The sequence below is a fragment of the Synchiropus splendidus genome, chromosome 5, assembly GCF_027744825.2.
Source record: "Synchiropus splendidus isolate RoL2022-P1 chromosome 5, RoL_Sspl_1.0, whole genome shotgun sequence".
In the NCBI taxonomy this organism is placed as follows: Eukaryota; Metazoa; Chordata; class Actinopteri; order Syngnathiformes; family Callionymidae; genus Synchiropus; species Synchiropus splendidus.
In genome coordinates this window covers 34476927-34500200 of record NC_071338.1, presented here as the reverse complement: position 1 = coordinate 34500200, position 23274 = coordinate 34476927, and the positions used below count along the sequence as shown (strand labels likewise).

At 56.3% G+C, this 23274-nt stretch overlaps 2 protein-coding genes across 4 annotated transcripts in view; both read right to left on the bottom strand.

Annotated features, from left to right (window-relative positions):
* The window catches only part of kif28 (kinesin family member 28), a 10699-nt gene extending 4779 nt beyond the window's left edge, over nucleotides 1-5920 (bottom strand). Inside the window, exons 1-10 of the mRNA XM_053866239.1 lie at nucleotides 5846-5920; nucleotides 5726-5803; nucleotides 5464-5655; nucleotides 5349-5399; nucleotides 5127-5279; nucleotides 2451-2486; nucleotides 2272-2391; nucleotides 2099-2206; nucleotides 1878-2035; nucleotides 1713-1824 (exon numbers count right to left, since the gene is read on the bottom strand). Coding sequence (XP_053722214.1) covers nucleotides 1713-1824; nucleotides 1878-2035; nucleotides 2099-2206; nucleotides 2272-2391; nucleotides 2451-2486; nucleotides 5127-5279; nucleotides 5349-5399; nucleotides 5464-5655; nucleotides 5726-5803; nucleotides 5846-5920 — 1083 coding nt within the window. The remainder of the gene's footprint in view (nucleotides 1-1712; nucleotides 1825-1877; nucleotides 2036-2098; nucleotides 2207-2271; nucleotides 2392-2450; nucleotides 2487-5126; nucleotides 5280-5348; nucleotides 5400-5463; nucleotides 5656-5725; nucleotides 5804-5845) is intronic.
* Nucleotides 5921-6535: 615 nt separating this feature from the next.
* ahctf1 (AT hook containing transcription factor 1) lies at nucleotides 6536-23164 on the bottom strand. 3 transcript variants are annotated; one of them, XM_053866554.1, is made up of 39 exons: nucleotides 22975-23164; nucleotides 21527-21653; nucleotides 21222-21372; nucleotides 21024-21126; nucleotides 20142-20322; nucleotides 19879-20083; nucleotides 19691-19807; nucleotides 19543-19627; nucleotides 19321-19471; nucleotides 19013-19145; nucleotides 18759-18940; nucleotides 18624-18685; nucleotides 18417-18545; nucleotides 17661-17751; nucleotides 17477-17566; nucleotides 16912-17052; nucleotides 16417-16521; nucleotides 16243-16339; nucleotides 16031-16154; nucleotides 15905-15961; nucleotides 15298-15444; nucleotides 15028-15218; nucleotides 14807-14951; nucleotides 14252-14383; nucleotides 13105-13252; nucleotides 12154-12304; nucleotides 11989-12093; nucleotides 11783-11927; nucleotides 11201-11419; nucleotides 10617-11130; nucleotides 10480-10539; nucleotides 10184-10268; nucleotides 9813-10035; nucleotides 7796-9547; nucleotides 7529-7727; nucleotides 7297-7449; nucleotides 7154-7239; nucleotides 7000-7070; nucleotides 6536-6927 (listed from the first exon to the last, which is right to left on the bottom strand). In XM_053866554.1, the coding sequence occupies exons 2-39, from the start codon at nucleotides 21645-21647 to the stop codon at nucleotides 6744-6746; spliced, it is 7035 nt and encodes a 2344-aa protein (XP_053722529.1). In that variant the 5' UTR covers nucleotides 21648-21653; nucleotides 22975-23164; the 3' UTR covers nucleotides 6536-6743. The 3 variants fall into 3 exon arrangements, with proteins under 3 accessions (XP_053722529.1, XP_053722527.1, XP_053722528.1); XM_053866552.1 differs by having other exon boundaries at nucleotides 6537-6927; nucleotides 10480-10560; nucleotides 22975-23163; XM_053866553.1 differs by having other exon boundaries at nucleotides 6537-6927; nucleotides 10480-10560; nucleotides 21527-21648; nucleotides 22975-23163.
* Between the last annotated feature and the right edge of the window lie 110 nt (nucleotides 23165-23274).

Sequence of the window (23274 nt, the reverse complement as noted above, 5' to 3'; positions counted from 1 at the left end):
TCACCCAGGTCACGACTCACAGAGGCCACGGCTCACAGAGGCCATGACTCACAGAGGTCACGACTCACAGAGGCCATGACTCGCCCAGGTCACGACTCACAGAGGCCACGGCTCACAGAGGTCACGACTCACAGAGGTCACGACTCACAAAGGCCACGGCTCACAGAGGCCACGGCTCACAGAGGTCACGACTCACAGAGGTCACGACTCACAGAGGTCATGACTCGCCCAGGTCACGACTCACAGAGGCCATGACTCGCCCAGGTCACGACTCACAGAGGTCATGACTCGCCCAGGTCACAACTAACAGAGGTCACGACTCACAAAGGCCATGACTCGCCCAGGTCACGACTCACAGAGGTCATGACTCGCCCAGGTCACGACTCACAGAGGCCACGGCTCACAGAGGTCACAACTCACAGAGGTCATGACTCGCCCAGGTCACGACTCACAGAGGCCACGGCTCACAGAGGTCACGACTCACAGAGGTCATGACTCACCCAGGTCACGACTCACAGAGGCCATGACTCACAGAGGCCATGACTCGCCCAGATCACGACTCGCAGAGGCCATGACTCGCCCAGGTCACGACTCACAGAGGCCGCGACTCACAGAGGCCGCGACTCACAGAGGTCATGACTCGCCCAGGTCATGACTCGTCCAGGTCACAACTCACAGAGGCCACAACTCGCCCTGGTCATGACTCATAGAGGCCGCGACTCGCCCTGGTCACGACTCACAGAGGCCATGACTCGCCCAGGTCACAACTCACAGAGGCCACGACTCACAGAGGCCACGACTCACAGAGGTCATGACTCGCCCAGATCATGACTTGCAGAGGCCATGACTCGCCCAGGTCACGACTCACAGAGGCCGCGACTCACAGAGGCCACGACTCAGAGGCCGCGACTCACAGAGGCCATGACTCGCCCAGGTCACGACTCACAGAGGCCGCGACTCACAGAGGCCACGACTCAGAGGCCGCGACTCACAGAGGCCATGACTCGCCCAGGTCATGACTCGTCCAGGTCACAACTCACAGAGGCCACAACTCGCCCTGGTCATGACTCACAGAGGCCGCGACTCGCCCTGGTCACGACTCACAGAGGCCATGACTCGCCCAGGTCACGACTCACAGAGGCCACGACTCACAGAGGCCACGACTCACAGAGGTCATGACTCACCCAGGTCACAACTCACAGAGGCCGCGACTCGCCCTGGTCACGACTCACAGAGGCCGCGACTCGCCCTGGTCACGACTCACAGAGGCCACGACTCGCCCTGGTCACAACTCACAGAGGCCGCGACTCGCCCTGGTCACGACTCACAGAGGCCACGACTCGCCCTGGTCACGACTCACAGAGGCCACGGCTCACAGAGGTCACGACTCACAGAGGTCACGACTCTCCCAGGTCGCGACCCGCAGAGGCCGCATCTCGTCCAGGTCACGACTCACAGAGGCCGCGACTCGCCCTGGTCACGACTCACAGAGGCCGCGACTCGCCCTGGTCACGACTCACAGAGGCCATGACTCGCCCTGGTCACGACTCACAGAGGCCACGGCTCACAGAGGTCACGACTCACAGAGGTCACGACTCTCCCAGGTCGCGACCCGCAGAGGCCGCATCTCGTCCAGGTCACAACTCACAGAGGCCACGACTCGCCCAGGTCACGACCCACAGAGGCCACGACCCGCAAAGGTTGCGACTCACCATGACGGTGCGGCTGTTGCCCCCCAGAGCCGGCTGCAGCAGCTTGGTCAGGACCGAGTCCCGGTAGGGCACGTGGACCGCCTTCTTCCCGAGGGCCAGGTCGGCCAGCGCGCTGCAGAGGAGACGGGGGTCAGGCGAGGGCCGGCCAGCGGGGGGCGCGCTCACCTGATGACGTTCCCCAGCGTGGTCAGGCTCAGGTTGATGGCGCTGCCCTCCTTCAGCCGGTCGTTGGCCTCGGGGCCCGCACAGCGCTGGCGCTCGCTGCCGGCCAGGTCCACCAGGTGGATGTTGGAGTGCTTGGTGAGGTTCTCCTTGGTGAAGATCTGCGGGGAGCAGAGGCCCAGCCTTCACGCGGGGCCCGGACGGGCCCGGCCCAGCCGCCTCACCTGCTTGAGCTGCAGCATGATCAGCATGTGCGAGCGGCTGCTGCTGGCGTTGGTGTGAGTGGCGGCGGTGGTTCTGGTGCGGGTGCCCTGCTCCATCAGCTGCTCCACCTGCACCGGAGCGGGTGAGGTTCAGAAGAGGAGCCAGAGGAGCCAGAGCAGCCAGAGCGGAGCACCTGAGCGGCACCGTCACAGGGCACGGTCCTCAGTCCCTCCACGTAGAAGCCCCGGCTCTGCTCCTCTCGCACCCGCAGGACTCCTGGAGCCCGGAGACCCGGAGACAGCAGGTCCACCACCTGGAGGCAGACGTGTGAGCAGCCGCCGCACACAGCAGAGGCACCGCTTCGGCTGGTACCTGCTCGTTGTAGATCTCCAACATGCTGAAGAAGACCTGGGGGCACAGCCAGCGCCACCTTCATCATCATCATCATCATCATCATCGTCATCATCATCAAGGGGGAGCCCACCGTCAGGTTCCTCATCAGGAAGAAGGCCCAGCAGACAATGTTCTTCTTGCAGCAGCTGAGGAAACTACGACTTCTACACCGCCATCATCAAGTCCATCCTCAACTTCTCTGTCACCGTGTGGTGCAGCAGCGTCACCTCCAGGGACGAGAGCAGACTGCAGCCTCTTCATGACCTGCACGTCTCTGGGTACTGGAGACGTGCAGGTCATGAAGAGGTGGCTCATGGACTGTTTGACCCTCTTCCCTCTGGCAGGAGAACCTCCCGTCATAGGATCAGCCCTTGTTGTTTGTAGTTCATGGATTTATTAGTTACGGATATTATTACTGTAATAATCCTCATCATCACCATCCTCACCCTCACCATCCTCATCCTCTCCCTCACCCTCCTCACCCTCACCATCCTCATCCTCACCCGCACCATCCTCATCCTCACCATCCTCACCCTCATCCTCCTCACCATCCTCATCCTCACCATCCTCACCCTCATCCTCCTCACCATCCTCATCCTCACCCTCACCATCCTCACCATCCTCACCCTCATCCTCCTCACCATCCTCATCCTCACCCTCACCATCCTCATCCTCCTCACCATCCTCACCATCCTCATCCTCCTCACCATCATCATCGTCATCCTCACCCTCACCATCCTCATCCTCACCCTCATCCTCCTCACCATCCTCATCCTCACCCTCATCATCCTCTCCCTCCTCACCCTCACCCTCACCCTCATCCTCACCCTCACCATCCTCATCCTCCCCCTCACCCTCATCCTCACCATCCTCACCCTCCTCACCCACACCATCCTCAGCCTCTCCCTCACCATCCTCACCCTCATCATCCTCACCCTCACCCTCATCCTCACCATCCTCATCCTCACCCTCACCCTCATCCTCACCATCCTCATCCTCTCCCTCACCATCCTCACCCTCTCCCTCACCATCCTCATCCTCACCATCCTCATCCTCCTCACCATCCTCATCCTCACCCTCACCATCCTCATCCTCCCCCTCCTCACTCTCATCCTCCTCACCCTCACCATCCTCTCCCTCACCCTCCTCACCCTCACCCTCACCCTCACCATCCTCACCCTCATCATGCTCATCCGCTCCCTCACCATCCTCACCCTCATCATCCTCAGCCTCTCCCTCACCATCCTCATCCTCCTCACCCTCACCATCCTCACGCTCACCCTCATCCTTATCACCCTCACCATCCTCAGCCTCTCCCTCACCATCCTCATCCTCCTCACCCACACCATCCTCAGCCTCTCCCTCACCATCCTCATCCTCTCCCTCACCATCCTCACCCTCATCATCCTCACCCTCATCCTTATCACCCTCATAATCCTCATCCTCCTCACCATCCTCATCCTCACCCTCACCATCCTCAGCCTCTCCCTCACCATCCTCACCCTCACCATCCTCACCCTCATCCTTATCACCCTCACCATCCTCAGCCTCCTCACCCTCACCATCCTCATCCTCTCCCTCACCCTCCTCACCCTCACCCTCACCATCCTCACCCTCATCATGCTCATCCGCTCCCTCACCATCCTCACCCTCATCATCCTCAGCCTCTCCCTCACCATCCTCACCCTCACCATCCTCACGCTCACCCTCATCCTTATCACCCTCACCATCCTCAGCCTCTCCCTCACCATCCTCATCCTCCTCACCCACACCATCCTCAGCCTCTCCCTCACCATCCTCATCCTCTCCCTCACCATCCTCACCCTCACCCTCATCCTCACCATCCTCATCCTCACCCTCACCATCCTCTCCCTCACCATCCTCACCCTCTCCCTCACCATCCTCATCCTCATCCTCACCCTCACCATCCTCAGCCTCTCCCTCACCATCCTCACCCTCACCATCCTCAGCCTCTCCCTCACCATCCTCACCCTCACCATCCTCACCCTCACCATCCTCATCCTCTCCCTCACCATCCTCACCCTCACCCTCACCATCCTCATCCTCTCCCTCACCCTCCTCACCCTCATCATGCTCATCCGCTCCCTCACCATCCTCACCCTCATCATCCTCAGCCTCTCCCTCACCATCCTCACCCTCACCATCCTCATCCTCCTCACCCTCACCATCCTCACGCTCACCCTCATCCTTATCACCCTCACCATCCTCAGCCTCTCTCTCACCATCCTCATCCTCCTCACCCACACCATCCTCAGCCTCTCCCTCACCATCCTCACCCTCACCCTCATCCTCACCATCCTCATCCTCACCCTCACCATCCTCTCCCTCACCATCCTCACCCTCTCCCTCACCATCCTCATCCTCATCCTCACCCTCACCATCCTCAGCCTCTCCCTCACCATCCTCACCCTCACCATCCTCACCCTCACCATCCTCACCCTCACCATCCTCAGCCTCTCCCTCACCATCCTCATCCTCTCCCTCACCATCCTCACCCTCACCCTCATCCTCCTCACCATCCTCATCCTCATACTCTCCCTCACCCTCATAATCCTCATCCTCCTCACCATCCTCATCCTCACCCTCACCATCCTCTCCCTCTCCCTCTCCCTCACCCTCACATCCTCAGCTCACCTGACACTGCCTGCTGTCCTGGTTCTGTCGGATGGTCTGGAACAAGCGCTCGCACAGTTTGGGCACGAGACCTTTGTTGGGGCCGTAGCCCACCATGGAGTAGCTCTTCCCCGAGCCCGTCTGCCCGTAGGCCAGCAGGGTGGCGTTGTAGCCCTGCACACAAGGTGGGCACACCAGTGAGCCGCCGCAGCGCTGAGAGGAAAGCTGGCTTCTGCTCCTCACCTGCAGGGCGTTGAGCAGGACTCCCTCACCCAGGTCCTGGAAGACCGAGTCCTGCAGAGGGAGCGGCATCTTCAGCCAGCAGTGAGGCAGCAGGAGCTGGGAGGAAACATCTGACCTGGTCAGCATAGCGACCGCCCTCCTCCTCGGCCCGGAACAGGCCCCGCGGGTCCCTGGTGAAGCCGCTGTGGGACCAGTAGGCGAAGTCGAAGCTGAAGGAGCGCTGGCTCCGAGGGTCTCTGGGGTCCTGGATGGTGATGGAGTTGCTGGCCATGGAGATGATGCAGCGACTGCCTGCGTCCCGCTCTCGCTGCGGTCAGAAGAAACGCTGCTGAGTCGATGGAGACCGTGGAGATGATGGCGGACCTGAGGCCAGTCACAGCAGCCCCCCACGCCCTCCTCCGGCTCCTTGTGGCACCACCTGCAGGGGCCGGCAGAGACTGCAGCAGAACACCTGCCTGGGCGCAAGACACAGGAGAGAAGGCAGAACCTTCACCGACCTTGTTGAAGGGTCGAACTCGGACGGCCACGCGAACGCAGTCTCGGCTGCTCGGGTCTGAACCTTTGGGCTTCATGACGCAGCAGCAGGTGAGCAGAAGCAAATGGACAGCGGCGGCGGCCAGGGGAGAGTGAAGTGCCAGACAACTCCAGCTCTCCAGTGTCACCGCCTCAAGTTTCACCATCAATAATGCAGACCATCACCTCGAGGAGCCACTGCAGAAAGACTGGAGCAGGTTGGTCCCATGACGTGCCCACACTCATGCTCTGGGACAAAACTGGGAGCCGCTGAGACGCCTCCTGCCAAGGTCTAGCCGGCGGTTGACCTCGCGCGCTGCTGGACCCTACAAAGGTCAAAGAAGCCAAGCAGACGTCAGCACTCGGAGAGTCACTGTTGTCTGAACAGCCCTGACACCGAGGAGCAAGCGCCGTGGGCGGGCCGACAGACGGTGCGAGCAGAAGAGGAGACACGTGGAGGACAGCACCTCCAAGAGCGGAGCACCTCAGGAGTCCCCTGCAGGACACTCTGGCTCTGTCAATCACTAAGGAGCCCTGTGTTCCAGAAGAAAGGGGGGGGCGGGAGGCCTGGTCAGAACCACAGTCTGCACCTCTCTCTGGGGAGCATGCGCCCCCTGCTGTCCCGGCTAGACACAGTCACACGCTCCAAATTGTCAACATGTTTATTAAAGAGCAGTCATCAAAAATAAGACATTCTAAACTCCCACTTGAGGAAAGAGTCCCCAGGTGGGCGGAGCCAAACCCCGGCGTGGCGCCAGGCGGGGCCAGTCTCCTCAACACGCAGCATTTATTCACTTCCGTGATTTATTTAGAAACAGATAAGAGACGAGCGCAGGCGCGGCGGCGGAACTTAAAAGCAGCGGTCAGTCCGTGTCGCCGGCGCTAGAGCTTCCTCCGGCGCGTGGCTGGGCGTCTGACCACCGCATCCATCACGCGCTTGTGGCGCCGGCTGACGCCCTGCGTGGGCGACTCGCCGTCCCCGGACCCGCTCTGCGGCCCCGGACTGGGCAGCGGGGAGATCAGAACCGCCTCAGCTATGGAGGACAGGTGTGGCAGCGCGGCGCACCTGGAGGAGGGACAGGGTTCAGAGTCAGCGCAGCACGGCCAGCTGGACCGCACGCCGCTGGCGGGGACTCACTTGGCGGTTCGCATGCCAGTTCTCCGACTTTTGGGGAGGTCTACGTGGTCTTCCTCTGACGTGACATCATCCTGAGGAAGCAGGAGCAACATGGAGGTCAGTCTGGGTCAAAAACGAGGTCCCGCCGTCCAGACCGAGCGGCTCCATCACTCACCTGTGCCTCTTTCACGGCCGAGCTTCTGCTCCGAGTGACCCGAGCTGAAGCCGCCTTGACGGGTCCGGGAGACTTGGATCTGGTGGCTGAGAAGACGGTGAGGAGCGAAGGTCAGTGGACAGCTCTTCTGAAGAACATCTTACCTCTTGTTCTCTTCCGTGACGGGGAGAAGGTGTGGGAGCGCTCGCCCGGGCTGGACTCGTCCTCCTCTGGTTCTGGGATCTGGATCTCCTTCACATCCTCTGACGTAGACCTCGAGCTCCTGGTTCTGACCGCCTTCCTGAACAAAGCGTCTCCTGGAACCAGATCACGCTGATCACTGCTGCGCACCTGTGCTGGTGCTCGTTGGTCACCACCAGCTGAAGAACCACTAACCTTCCTGCTTCTCTTTGTCCTGGATCCTCTTGAGCAGAGCATCGGCCACCCCAGTGTCGGAGTCCACTTCCAGGGGGTCCAGCAGCTGGAGGTCTTCCTTGGACTGCTCGGGCACCTTGGTTCTGAGGGGCCGCTGGGAGCCGCGGTCGGCCTCGGGCAGATCTCCACTGGTGGCCCCTGCCCTGGTGCTCCTCTCGCTCTGAGCAGGTGGGAGGGGGACACAGGTTCACGCCGGTGTTTAATAGCTCCGACTGAGCCTGGACTTACCCTGTGGCTGGTGGGTCGGGCCCTCCTGCTCGGGCTGGGGCCCAGCTCCGGTTCGGGACCCTCGTCCTCCTCCAGCAGCGCTGGCTCCCACACCTTGGATCTGCTCTTCAGCTTGAGGAGCTCGGGTGCTGCGTCGCTGCTGTCAGAGAGCTTTCTGGTGGACCTCCGCGTGGGTGTCCTCTGAGGCGCCTCCTGCTGGGCAGGAGCCTCCCAGGAGCTCTGGCTGGACAGGCTCCTGCTGGGAGACTGCGTGGAGGCCACACTCTCCATCAAGTGCAGCTCTTCTGTGGCAGCTGCAGCTCTGCGTGCGCTCCTCCGGGTGGGACTTGCCAGGACTTTGGTGTCCGTGTTCTTCCTCGTCTTTCGTGGTGTTCGCCCGGGAGAAGGTGGAGCTTCCGTCCCCGTCGCCTTGGTGTCGGGCCCCCCGCCTTCCTCCGAGACAGGAGAGATGAATGTGACATGTTTGGCTCTGGTCGTCCTCCGTGAGGGAGTAGACGGAGCCTCCTTCTTCCTCAGGGATGTGAGGGTGTCTGGCATTGGCTGCTCCTCTTGCATCTCCTCTGGGGCCTCCTCAGCTTTCCTGGTTGCTCTTGTCCGTGGTCGTGTCTCTGCCACTGTTCTGGTTTCCTTTTCTTTTCCAGTAGCAGCGAAGGCCGAGTCCGGCTGCTCCTCCAAGTATCCATCAGGCTCCGTAGCCTGAAAAGTTTCTTCCACTTGGATAGGTTGGACCATCTCACAGCTTCTCTCATTCTTCACGTTTGAAGGTCGGAAGGGCAGAGTGTCCTTCAACTCCTCAGGCTCCAGTGGTTCCTCCTTCCCTTCTCTCTCTGTCAAAGGTTCTTCCTTCTCAGGCGAAGGTTCTTCCTTCTCAGGCAAAGGTTCTTCCCTCTCAGGCAAAGGTTCTTCCCTCTCAGGCAAAGGTTCTTCCCTCTCAGGCAAAGGTTCTTCCCTCTCAGGCAAAGGTTCTTCCCTCTCAGGCAAAGGTTCTTCCCTCTCAGGCGAAGGTTCTTCCCTCTCAGGCGAAGGTTCTTCCCTCTCAGGCGAAGGTTCTTCCCTCTCAGGCGAAGGTTCTTCCCTCTCAGGCGAAGGTTCTTCCCTCTCAGGCGAAGGTTCTTCCCTCTCAGGCGAAGGTTCTTCCCTCTCAGGCGAAGGTTCTTCCTTCTCAGGCGAAGGTTCCTCCTTCTCAGGCGAAGGTTCCTCCTCAGTAGAAAGCCTCTCCTCCAGAGTTTTCAACTCGTCAGATGAAGAGTCCATCTCTGTAGCTGAAAGGTGCTCCACACCAAACGGTTCCACCTGTGCAGGTGTCTGTTGTTCCTCCAGTGTCAATGAGACTCTATTTGCCCCAGTTTGCTCTTCAATGGGGTCAAGATCTTCAGATGATCCCATCATCACCTCAGTGGGTTTGACAACCTCCTCCATCTGACTCAATGTCTCAGGTTGAATCTGGAGCTCCACCTCAGTCATTTCGGGGAACTGCAGCTGGTTCTCCGTCTCTTTAGCCGGGTCCTCGTCCATGTCCAGCATGAGAGAGAAGCTGTTTTCAATCAGACACCTGTGGTCCTCAGCTGGATGGACGTCCGGTAGGCGGTCAAAGTCTGGTTGTCCATCCACCAGCTCCAGGGGGACCAGCAGGGTTGTGGAGGGTTTCACCTCCATGTAGGAGGACTCTGGTCCTGGATCCTCTTCCACTGCTTCAACTTCTGCACCCAGTCTCACCATGAGCACCTCGCCCCCCATCTCCTCCCCGACCACCTGTGAACGAGCATCAGGTTAGTGTCCACTTCTGCTGCTCAACACGCACGCTGGACCGTGACTCACCCAAGATGAGCTCAACATCTACCTTGCTCTCCTTTGAACGCCATTTTAAAAACATGTTTGAAGTTTGTCATGTACTTGAATCTTTAAAACTTTCACACATTTTACTCAAGTCCTCACTTTGCACGTTGGCCACTCGGCGGTGCTGTGTACATTTCACTTCCTGCCAATAGAATGTCTCCTGGTCCTGGTCCTCTGGTACCTTTATTTGAGCTCCAGGTGTGACGAGGGAAAACTCTGCATCCTCCTCCTCCGACAGGGTGGGGATGAAGATCTCCTGGTCTTGTGCACCAAACATGGGCGCGGACTGAAGGGTTCGCAGTCTGCCGTTACCCTGGACCTCCTCGATGATCTCCACTTCACTGCCAGAGTCGTCTTCGTCCTCATGCTCTTCCTCCCGCTGCTCCGCTTCAGCAACATCATGTCTAAGAATGAGTGAAACAGAAGTGTGATTCAGTCACGACTGATTATTGGTCACTGAGAGGCCAAATGTTGTTTGTCCAGCTGGGAGCGAGGGCTAGAAATGGACCTGAGCCATGGAAGAGGTTCAGTCACTGATCAGCTGAGACGTACCTGTGTGAGGTGGGCGGAGGAGCGGCCTCACCAGCGACCAGCTGCTGCTGCTGCTGCTGCTGCTGCTGCACAGAACCACTCTGCCCTGCCAAGACAAACAAAGTCCAGCTCACAGCTGTAAAAATCACTTCAGCCAGTGTCCGGCAGCAGTCGCTGAGGCCGGGTCACCAGGGACGTTCAACGACTGGCTGCTCCTCATTGCCGCTGCACCAGCCTCTTGCTTTGCAGTGAAACAGCAGCACCATGTGACTGATGGCCAACTGCTCGAGAGGGGAGTCAGACAGCAAACAACCTACCTGTGGTCTGCAGCAGGCCTTCTTCTGAGTCTCTGATGGCCCCCTCAGTGTTCTCCACACCTTCACAGACTTGGTTAGCATCTAGTGAGAATGGAGTGAGTGATGTTTGCTTGACTCCAACAAACCTGATGACCAACCTGGAATATCTTCTTCGGCCTCCGATGGACTGGTCCCGTCTGCTGGTTCGTCCACTTCTGTGTCTTCCTTCGGTTGAGGATCTTCTTCAACAAGACTATCCATCTCTTTCATCTCCCTCTCAGCTTCCCCAGGTGTCAGCTGAGGGACCTCTCCTCCAGAAAACTCCTGCTGCTCCTCAAGCCTGGTCTTGCTGGTGACAACCACCACGTCGTCGTCCTCCTCCTCGGGTGGTGCCCTTTGACCTCTGTCCTCCTGATCTCCAGAAGGCATGACTTCATAGCACTCCAGGGTGGAGTTGGCCGACTGTGCCGACTGGAAGCTGCTATCCAGACTGAGGTTGATCCTCGCTGGCACCAGGAGCGAACGCTTGGCTCCATCTGCTGCCTCGTGGAACTTAACACGAGGTTGGCCCTCATCTTCATCTTCTCCCTCAGCTGCTTGTGGGGACCAAGTCTTGCATGAAGCTTTGAGGGAATCTCTGGTCAGCAGGTGGATCTCTCTGTCGGCAGCCTCCTGCAGGAGATGGAGATCAGCCGAGCTGTGATGGGCCACAGTCGACGAAGACGCTGCTGCGTGTGCTCACCCCGTTGCTCCATGGCATGACCTTCTCTGCTTCTGGAGTTGGAGAGTCCTCAATAAAAGTGATCCTGTTATCTCGCCGCCGTGGTGGTGGTGGAGTGACGGACCGCCCTGGTGATGCAGACGGCGTGGCCACCGGCGTGGGCCGCAGGCTGCTGCGCAGGATGGATTGAGGGGTGAAGCCTGAGAAGACTGGACCTGCAGCCGCCAGAGCTCGCGCCCTCTGTGGGAGGAGTCAGAGTCAGTGTTTGTGATTGGACAGTCGGTGCACAGCGATTGTAGCAGAACAGACACTGGCACACCAGGGGCACAGTGGAGTCGTGACATGATGCTGGAAAATGAAACTTGAAAAAGACGACCCTCGGAAGCCAAAAGAACTGCTCATGCAAGCAATGATGAAGTCGATGAGTTGAAGAACTGCGACGTTCACAAAAACCAAGTCAGAGAGAAACAGACAAAGCAAGCAAAGTTGTCAAGGGTCAGAATCATGACTTGGATTCATCACCAGGATCAGGGCTGCTCCAGCGCTCTCAGGTCAGATTCACATTCAGGAATCACTCCGTCACGCCCACAGTTCAGAGCTCACCTTAACCACCTGAGGCGTCTGCAGCAGGCTGAACTCAGGCGCTTTGCTGGCACTTTTCGAGGAGGCCTTGGAACCCAGAGGACTGAGGGGACAGGAGGGAGGCACAGGACTCTGGCGGGAGGGATGGAACACCAGCCCCAGAAGCCTGTGGAGGCCAGCGGAGCATTAGAGGACCGTCCGTCCGTCCGTCTGTGAAAAGGTCATACCTGGACTTCCCCTTGGAGCTGAGTGGGATTGGAGTTCCCAGGAAGGGCTCTGGCTGTGCAGCAGGGCATGTCGCGGGGCTGCAGACCTCAGCTCCAACTGACGGGCTGACGGGGACAGTGGAAGCTGTTATGAGAGCACTGAATCCGTGTGATGATGGGACTCACCTCCGAGCCGGTGATGACACCGGGGAGCCAGCCTTGCCCAGCCACACCTCCTCGATCTTGTTCAGGACGTTGTTGATGAAGCCCGCTCTGGACATCACATTCTGGCTGGTGGAGCGCTTGGTGATGGTGGAGAGGGGCTGCGGCCGAGTGACTGGAGCAGGCGTGAGACAGGTCAGACCAGCGTGTCCATGTCATGTCTAATTCACATGAATGACCTCAAACATGTTTCAGTGAGCTGTTTTCCCAGAAGATCACTGGCTGCTCTCTGCCCAGCCTGGAGGATATCGCCAACTCCCGCTACCTTAGCAGAGCCGGCAACATCATCAAGGACTCGTCCCACCCCAGTAACTCTCTGTTCGACCTGCTACCGTCAGGCAGACGGTACAGGTCTCACAAAACCAGGACAAATAGACTCAGAGATAGCTTCTTCCCGAAAGCTATCTCAGTATTGAACAAAAACAACAACACCAGATAAACAGCCTACAACTTTCATTGTTACTGACCACATCGTTCATAGTGCAATAAAAAAAAAAAAAAAAAACTATGTGCAATAACAAACCACTGAAGTTTACATCTAGATAAGTGCCACTTTCTATCATTACGCTCTTTACTGCTGCTACTTGTGTATATACTTTTTATTTAATTTTTAGTGCATGCTTGATTGTTTTTTTTATATATTCTTTTGTACATTGTTTGCACCAAGGGAGTAGCGCTCAAATTTCGTTGTACACTGTACAAGGACAATAAAGGCTATTCTATTCTATTCTATTCTATTCTATTTTTTTGCTTGACAGAATTGTGGAAGCCTCGTCCCTTGACTGACGGCTCGCGATCAACACCCGAGCCCATATCGACCAACTCAAACCACACGTAGGCTCACAGCATGAGCCAGCTCGGAGGACAACTGGCCAACCTGAGCGCCTCGAGGTTCCCTTGCCAGAGTGCACGCACCTTCTTTGTGGGAGGTGTGGGGGTGATGGTAGGGCTTGGCTCTCTCCATGGCCAGTTTGCGCTGGGCGCGCGGTAAAACTTTGCCGTACAGGTGCATGATGGAGTTCCTGGTGATGGAGCGCTCCTTCTGCTTGGGGTCTCTGTCGGTCTGAAGGTAAAGAGGACAAAAAGAAACTTGAGGCTGACAACCTTGAGGAGAGTGATTTAAAACTGTTGGCAGTGATATTATGCATGGTGACAGCTACTCCTCCCCATTCTCCCCCATCATCTCACAAACATCATTTGTTTCTCCCCCACTGAGGTGATGATGGGATCATCTGAAGATCTTGACCCCATTGAAGCGCAAACTGGGGCAGAACTGTTAAAAGTTACAGAACACAATGTTGTTACACCAGGAGGCTGAACACACTCAAGGCTCTGGAGACAATGGTGGACTTCAGGAGACACACACCACCATTGAAAACCATCTTCTCAAAGAGGCCCACTGGCAGATGTACCTCTTGCGCTTCTTTAAGAAAGATGATGGTACCCTGGAGCTGCTGCGGCAGTTCTACACTGCAGAGGTGGTGTCTGTCCTGAGCTCCTCACATCCCTCCAGACGTGAACCAACGGGCACCAGAGCAGGCACCGTTTATTTAAAGTTTTCTAGTCTTCACTACTCGACTACTCAAATCACATTCTAAATAATCGAATTAAAAGTGAAACATTGGTGTGTTCATCCACCGGTACAAGTCACATGACAACGAGTCATGAAGGTAGTCAGTGACTATTGTCAGACAACAGTCATTCGCTGCAGCCCTTCACTGATGAGGCTTCAGGTCTGTGTCTCGTACTGCGACCGTACCTGGGTGTCTGAAGGATCCTTCATCTCCAGCAGGTCTCAAGCTACAACCTTGTGAAACCGTGCTTACAAAATGTGGAATAGTTCATTGAAATGACTCTGGCACCTAAAGGGTTAACAAGTACTTTTTGACTTTTGATTTCCACAACCGAACACCAGTCCTGTGAGAGCGCAGCAGCCTCGGCACAGGAGAGCCACTTCGCTGACCACCATGATGGGCGAGTCACTAGCACCTGACGCACCACGCTGACAACCCCTGGCTTGGAGCCATCAGGACAAGAAACAACAAAGAGGAGCGGCCCATACCAGCAGCTGGGTCTTGAGGGTCTGGTTGAGCTGCAGGGCAGGGATGTAGTTGGCCTGCTGCAGGTAATGGACCATCAGCAGTTCCCGGTTCACCACACCTCGAGTGGTCTTCAGGAACTTCTCCAGATATTCCTGCAGAGAAAGAAGGTCTCGCCATGGAACATCGCCACTCCCTGATTCAGCAAGAGACAGGTGAGGCACTCTGCACTTATTCCAGTGCCACAGAACATTCAGCTCTCGGCTGTGCTACATCTATAATAAATCGCACTGCATTTGTGATCAGCACATTTGGCCAATCATATGCTGCCTGGGCGCGTGGGCCATGGCTGCACATCAGAAGAACCCTGGGATGTGTGGGCTTTTTCAATAAGCAGGCACAACATTATCTATTCCACTTTTTAAAATCAAACATCAGCAATTCAGTGTTGGAGAAGCTCTAAAGGCAGGGAATCTCTCAATAGCATCGATATCCCGTCGCACCGGCCTCCTCTCTTTGGGGCTTCTTTTCGTGGGTCGTACATGCAAGACCACTAACAAGCCACCAATGCAGTTCACCTGCTCGTTGACATCCAGGGGCAGTTTGAGCAGCTCCTTGATGAGGCCGAGTTCTTGGCAGCTCTCGAAGAAGACGCCCAGCAGCTCGTCCATGTTGAGGTGGCTCCGGTGCTGCCGCAGCAATGACCAGGCCTCTATCATGCAGCTGACAGAGAGAGAGAGCGAGAGCGAGAGCTATAAAATCAACAGAGGAGCTGGCCTTCACTGCAGTCACCTCTTACCGGTTGTGCAGCAGCACAGACAGGTAGAGCTTGGCCTGTGCGCAGGTGGAGACGGAGGGCTTGGCTGCCTGCAGGTACCGCAGCGCCAGCGAGCGCTGCCTGCGGCACATCAGCACCCGCAGGACTCGCTCGTGCTGCCACTCAAACTGACACTTGGAGACGGCAGGATGCAGGAGCACCTGGAAGGCTCTCTGGAATCGAGAGCAGCAGTCACCATGGACGGCAGACCAGGATTAATGCGTCAAAGCTCAACTGGTTAGCGCTGCGAACCTGGTTGTCATGGTGGTCCAGCAGCCAGAAGCCTTGAGCCAGTTTCATCAGGCCAGTAGGGATGGCGAAGGCAGAGGGGAAGGACTCCACCGAGGCTTCTTCCTTGTTCGGTGAAGAATACATGACATCCAGTAGCAGGTAAATCACCTTAAGGGAGCAGGTTAAGGCCAACACACGCATCACACCTGAGGTGCAGCTTTTCCACACCACATCAACAGACAACACGAGCAGCGGTATCAATGGTATAAATGCGCAGTAGAGTAACGCTGATGAGCTTTTAAAATCATTTCTCCAGGGTGGACAGTGCAGGGTTTCAACAGGGGGACAAATGGCTTTTTGGTCTGTTGGAAAGTGAAACCTGTATCATCCTATTCACACGGCAACATACAGCAACAGTGAAGAGATTCAATTTGGGATCAGAGGCCTCACCCAGCGCGATTCCACGTTCATCACCGCTAAATGTATATTTTCTATCAAGACGATGTGTCCTGAGCGTCTCGTGGCCCTAACAGCATCAGATTATAGTTACTTATACGGAGTTAGAGTTAGTTTGAGAAGAAGTAGTTTCACAACCACTCCACCATCTGCGTTTCTCTCCAAAGGATACGATGGCATGTTTGACCTCTTCCTCAACGTTGGCCAAGAGGTAGATGTCCAGCAGGGCCTGGGGACCAGAGCGGAGTTAATGACGCGCAGCGACGGCCATGAGAGCGCGAGTCACCCTTGTGCTTACATGTAGGCTGGGAGGCGGATACAGTCCGGTGCCCCCTACGTCTCTCTTCCACAGGTCCCTCAAGGCCTCGCCACCCTGGCTCACCAGACCGTCAATCATCAAGCAGTCTGAAGGCCCACCTCCCCTGCAGCAACAATCAACAGTCACGCAGTGACCTGTGCTCCATGCGTCCTCCGTGTCACAGCTCACAACAGTGCTCAGCTGACACTCACTTGGTCAGCCACCGCAGCTCATCCCGGTATGCTGTGTAGTTGACACTGATGGCACTGTGGGAGTAGATGGGCCGTGCTAACTGGAGGCCGTCGTCGTCTGCTCGGTGTGAGATGGAAACTTGGTGAAAAATCCAAACTGACTTTACTCACGAGGTGCCAGGACGAGTCCTCTACCTGGTCCCTCAGGGAGCAGGCCCACGCGACAGAACCAGAGGACCACTTGAGCGTACTTGGATATCAGACTGGACACCATGTTCTTATTGATCAAGCCGAGCAGACCTGCCAAGCAGCCGGAAGGAGAGATGACAAGCAAACTCCAGACTACAAACACAGTCCAGCAGGGCTAATGAAACGTTTGACAGGCCGCGGCACCAGGAAAGTCACAAAACTGACTCAGTCCTAAGCCTTAGTGACTTGACTTCTCCTACTTTATACAATTTGAGGGACTTTTCCCAGGTGTGTGACGACAGTTCAGTTTCAATGCTGTCCAGACGAGGACACTATTGAAGCTCCTGTAGTCCAGACGAGGCAGCGTTGTTCTACCGACAATAAACCGGAATGTTGAGAAAGAAGTGGAAGGCCACACATATAAACATTTGAGACCACCTTGATATAAAGGCGCCAGGTCTGTGTTTGACCCAGAAGGGAAGCACACGTCATCAGACGTACCGTTCTGCGTGAGCTCCTGGGCCTCGGTCAGCAAGCAGTGGAAGATGGAGCTGAGGTTGCCCAGCAGACGCTGACTGTGCTGCAGCAGCTGCAACGTCAGCGAGTCGATGAAGTTGGACGAGCAGTTGAAGAGCGGGGAACCTGGAGAGCCAGATGACAGCTGAGCATGTGTGAGGCCCCGGAGGACCACGCTGCCTCATGCAATGTGGTGTTGGGAAGGGTTTGATGAAAAGTGTTAGGATGGGGATGACCTTTGACCTTAGCTGGTCAGGTCCACCTGTGCACCGCTATCGGCCCTTCACTCTACAGTTGGAGTTACATTGGTTCTAAAGGGGAAGATTCCTGGATCAACAGCTGAAGCTCTGCTCCCCAAAGAGAAACACCTGCTCTGTTGAATCGTCGGCGCTTTTCACGCTAGGGTAAGGCCTCATTCACATATCTGTCTGTTGGCCACCCGCTTCTTCTCGTTTCAGATGTCTATACAGTAATTAGGAAAAGCGGCAGGAAATGCTCTTTGAAGAAGCTCTGAGAGCATGTGTGTGTGCGAGTGAGGAAGAGCTCTCACAAATGGTGTCCAGTTCCTCTTTGGTCTGCACAACTTTGTTCCATGCCCAGTCGAGGATGTAGCGAAGGTTGAGAGCAGAGCCAGGTTCTTCTGAAGACCAGAGAATATTGGAACCATAAGGGTGTCATCTTTATTCTAAAATGACCAGCCAGACAGAGCCTGGGACAGTGAGCAGGGCTCTCACCCTCGGCAGTCCACTGCTGGATGCATCCAGTGATGAGACCCAGCGAGCTCGTCTCCACCGCTGTGGACAAGATGGCGTCCAATTGCTCCTCCTGAAGACAACAGCCAGATGAATCAGCACACTTACGGAGCTAAGATCCACACCAGGGGTCGGCACAGACTTTGTTCGGTCGACCTGTTACAACCACCGACCATGGCAAAAGGAAGGGCTGAGCTCAAGGAGATCTCCTCCTCATATTCGGGAAACATTCAAATAAATGCAGCCCATTCAATATTTTAAAAACAATGTGCAGCCAAATTGGGAAGGTTTGGAGTCATCACATTAATTACAGGGTCCTGTGGACATGTGCTCATCTGTGTGGCACAGCTACGTAGAGTGGAGACGTGACATGGAGAAGATGTCACCCTGCCAGATTCTACCGGACCTAAAATCGCCTCCGCATGCGTGCGGGCTTGTTTGTCCCACTTTGTGGGGACCAATTCTTGACAAAACACCGTACTTGCGAGGACCGTAGGAGGCTCAATTTGAGGGTGAAGACTTCAAAAATAACTGGGTGATTATAATTCGGTCCAGACTCCTGGTTCAGGTGAGCCATGTGTTTCGGATGGTTGGGTTTAGGGGGAGAGGCTGGGGAAAGGGTGATGGCAATGAGAAACCTCACAATGTGCCCACGGGGATCGAAAAACAAACGTACGTGTGTGTGTGTGTGTGTGTGTGTGTGTGTGTGTGTGTGTGTGTGTGTGTGTGTGTACGTACCTGGGACAAGCTGGAGTTGTGAGAGTCAGAGAGTCGGGACGACAGCAGGCCGGACATGAGGCAGAGTGAGTAGATGCTGGAGATGTTATCGCTGGTGCATGGCGCCGCCTTCTTCAGGAAGCTCAGAGTCTGGTCATGGATGAAGACTCATCATTTAAACCAAGATACACACGCTCAGAACGAGTCACGAGTCAGAACGCCACCTGCCTCTTTCTGATAACCGGAGCAGGTCAGGTGCACGATTCCAGAGTCCAGTAAACAAGAGGCATCTGAAAGAGTGCAGAGAGGATTATGACCGTGCTTATCTTCAACACCAAGTCCCACCACTCGTCGCAGGCTGACCAAAGTTGTAGGTGGTGGGGTTGAAGTACTGCTCTGGTGGGGGGCAGGTCAGGGGCAGACCCCGGCTCAGGCTGCGGTCATGGACCAGCACGTCCAGAACCTCGTGTGGAGAAACCATCTGCACCACCGGCTCCAGAGTCCAGACGGCAAAGTACGGGCAGTTCTGCAGAGACTGTCCGGTCCTGACGGAGACCACAGAAGAGTTGACATCTTGACATCGAGCGTTCCAAAAACACTTGATTCCGACTCTGCACCTTAACGAGTCAGGCATCTGGGCGTGGTACCAGCGGTTGATGTCAAACAACCCGATGTAGGCGGTGGGGGCCCCCTGGCCGTACACCTTGACTTGCCAGACGAAGATGGAAACACTTGTGTCTGGAGAAGCAACTGCAGTAGAAGGTCCCTGGGTTAGTGTCTTTTTGATGCAGGTGACGGGTTTTGATCATTGGATTCTGCTCTGATCAGATTTGACTCCCCCCCACTGCTTGAGCTGCATGTATTCTTCAGATGGTACTTCCTGGATTTGGAGGAGAAGCCCCAGAGATGCGAATTCCCTGCTCACCATCGTTCACGCTGTCGTCTCGGTCCGGATGCGGTCGGAACTTCTCGATGGTCTGGCAGCTGAGGAGACGGGTGTCGGTGGTCAACGTCCCAAGAGGAAAACCTTGTCCCCCTAGATCTTGACTGAAGCGCTCCTCACAGTACTCCAGACCCTGGAAGAGAGAACGACTCGAGCTGCAGACACTGGGAGGATGGATGAGATGTGGCGAGGTCCATGACAAACCTCGTACAGGATCTTCCCCGAAGACAGACACTTGCGCTCACTGAAGGCCAGCTGAAGCAGGTGCAGGCTGACCATGTCTCCTTTGCTGTGGACACAAGTCTAGGTCACGCTGGAACACTTCCAACAGACCAGCGTCTGGTGGACTTACAGATCCTGAGAAGACTGGACCACCCAGAGGTAGCAGCAGCTCCGGGGGTCATTTTCTGGCTCCTGAAAGGTGAAGGCATGGACCGGCACCTGGCCACCATCCAACGTAGAGTGGTACCTGCATGGACATGGCATGACCCAATCACAAATGTGCTCGTTGTTACAATGCTGCTGGATGCAAAAACTCACTCTCTCTTCAGAGTCTTTACATTCCACAGTTGTAGGGAACCATCTGAGAAGCCCACACACAGCTGGTTGGTTCTGGAGACAAACTGCAGCGCTGTGACTCCGACGCCGCTTGGTTTCTTCAGCTGTAGGCAGGTATGTTGGCCCGTTCTACGGCTCAGCTCCCGCACCTTAGGGATTTCATCACCCAGGATCGCCACCCACAGGTCTGAGGACGGAGATGGGGTTCAGTTCCAGACTTGGACTGTAGGACAGCAGAGTCTCACCTGCAGCCTTCAGTTCACTCTGGCTGCACGACAAGTCATCCAGACACAGGTCCACCAGCAGGATGTGGCCCAGGTCAGTCACCACAGCAGCGATCCCAAAGAACCAGCGAAGGCCCTGGTGGAGGTGTTGGGTGGAAGTGCTGGCGCCGCCGTAGCTCACCAGCGGCTCGATGGCCGTGATCTGGAGTCCAGCCATGTAGGAAGAAAGGCTCGCTGTAAACAACAACGCTTCCGTCGAGAGAGCAGGTTTCAGCTTCTCCTTCGGTCAGCCAGCATTTGCCATCAGGGGTTGCCACAGCAACTCGGTCTCCTCCCTGATCACACCCATCACACTCTCTCTCTGGCCTCCTTCGTCTCACCCAGCTTCATGGTCATCTTCCTCTCCTTTTCCCCAGGTCCTTCCTGGTGCATCTTTGGTGGATGTCGACAATAGGCCGTCGTCCTGTTCATCAGTGGGACACGCCCCGCCCAACATAGAGTTTCCCGACTGCCTCGTCTCACTCTGCTTCTTGTCTTTGTGTCAGAGCTACTGTCTCTGAACCAAACACCACTGCAGGTCTCAGTACAGATCTGTGGAGACTCCTCCCAAACCTTGTCAGTATGATGCCTGATGGACTCCTGCTCTCACTTTGAAGGCCTCCATCACCACTGTCTCACACATGTTCTACACAACACCCACATCCTTCCCTGACGCCCTCACACCAGTTTATCCGGACCACGCGTCAACTCTAGACCCACGAAGACGAAGACTGCTCCTTCTGACCTCTCTAATTCCTTATCAATATCCTCAGAGTAAACAACAGGTCAGCGCCGCTACTTTTGGGCAGGAAGAACCATGGAGTTGCTCACGCTTCAGCTCCTTGAAGGACTCAATGTACTCACCCGGCCTGGGATGGCCACAGCTTTGACCACTCTGGACAGTCCCAGGTCGTAGAGGCAGAGCACGCTGCAGTTCTCCTCCTCCAGGCCCACCAGCAGTCCAGACCTACAGACACACACATCCATAAGAAGTGTGAGGCCGGTGTTCAAGAGCTTGCTATGTTGTGGTCTTGAAATGCGACGCCATTGAAAAGTCCTCACCTCTTCAGCCAGCTGAAATCTCGAGCAACCAGCACGGTCGGGGGCTGGTTGCTCGCTGAGCTGAAACGGTACGCAGAGAGACGCTCCCCAGTCATGGCATGGACCACCTCCAGCTGGGGGCCAGTGGCCAGCCAGGCCAGACCAGTGCGCCCTGCAGACATGTGAGGGCCATGTTAGCAGCAGCGGTGACAGAGAGAGGGCGAGGGCGAGAGCGAGTTCTTTATGACCATGTCGAGAACAAACAGTTTAAACCCACATATGACTTCAACATGAGCACCAGATTTAATTTAAGAAGAAAGACTCACCAACAGTGAAATGTCCATGCAGCTCCGAGGCCAGACTGATCTCGTCCTCTCCCAGAGCTTCCTGGGTGACGGCAGGAAACGACAGCAGCCTGCTGGTCACTTTGGCTGTCAGGTCCTGCATCCTGCACTGAGAAGAACCACCACTAAATCACACGTCACCATTTCCACATGGACAACACAACAAACAATGTCAATAAGTGTCAACAAGTGTCTAGATACTGATCCCCCAGCACACACGCCGCTCTGTTCCAACTGGACTCGTGGTACTATGAGGTTGTCCCGTCCCAATTGTTGTTAAGAGAGCAGGCGCCAGGAAGCTGTCAGAGTAAAGTTCACAAGTCTGTGACAAGCTGCTGCTCACAAACCAACCAGGTCTGCCTCGCATGCAGTCCACGTCAGAGTCAACGATTAGTAGCATTAGCAGGACATCGACCGGCAGAACTGGCCAATTCGCTGGCTGATAAATTGTCGCCCCCGTGCGGCTACATCGAGAAACACGGCAAATCCATGTCAAACTGGCGCAGTCTGCAGGACCCAGCCAGTCAAACTGACCCGAAGTGAGCCAACGGCTTGGTGGATTGGTGTGACCAGCGTCGGATCCTCGACGAGAACCAACCAGCGTTTCCAACATCACGTGCACAGCATGTGAGCGAGGGCCGCCAGAAACACCAAAATACATGATGAGCGTTTCAGCGGGCGTCAGTCACCACTCCTCACACACCGTCAGCTGAATAAGACGCGATAACCCGAGTGCCGAACCGGTGGCCTGATTTGAGCTCCATTCCCTGTCACCCAACAGTCTGTCATGGAAAGCCCTGGAGTTCCGGGCGCTGCAGAGGAGAAACGCCCGCGGTCGCGAGCACAGAGTGAACCGAGCCACACACCTCACCAAGAAGGACGCCACAGAACGAAAGGTTAGGGCCTCCTTTGACTGAGCATGTTGGACAGGAAGACACCCAATGAGGTGATGAAGGGCAGGCAACCAGAGGCGAGGAAGACCCCGGGACTCAGCTGACAAAAGAGAGACGTGACATGACCTCAACCAGACCGCCAAATAAAGAGCGATCCACATGGCCGGAGTCATTGGCGGTCACCCTCAGCGGGTCCTCCCTCCTGGCCTGGACCCAGGGCTCTCCGGGACCTGCTCAGTGTCTCTTCACGAACCTCCCGAACTACTTGGTTCGGACCCGGTTCGCCCAGAGTCGAACCGAAGAGTCGAAGCAGGCGAGCTTTCGCCCATCACAACAAGCGCAAACTTTCGCAGACCCTGGTAAAAGTGCACCGATGTCAGGTGTGCCAGAACGACACCCTGGGCCCCGGCCGTCCGCACGCGAGCCCTTGACTCGGCTCCACGGGGAGACTTCGGCAAGCTCCACCGCATATCTGTCATTTGAGGACGGAGCCGTTAGGCAACGTGCGGCGGCTAGCTGTGGTAGCCGCTAACTCACCTGTCCGCGCTGGCGCTTTATCCACTAACACTCGGTTCCCTTGGACAACTCTGCCGACTCCGCGCGTCATCCGTCATCATCTGCCGAGTTCCTCAGTCCAGGTCAGGCAACAGTGAGTCCGGCGCCTGGGTGGTCAGAGGCGAGGCTCGAGTCTCCAGCTCTCACAGGGCGCCATTTCCACTCAACTCTTCTTCTTCTTCTTCTTAGTCGCGGAGCTCTCCACAGAAAAGAGGGCACGCGGTGGGCTGTCGCCCCCTACAGGCGGAGGCCGGCGCAGCGCGTCTGCTGTTGGTCAAGTCA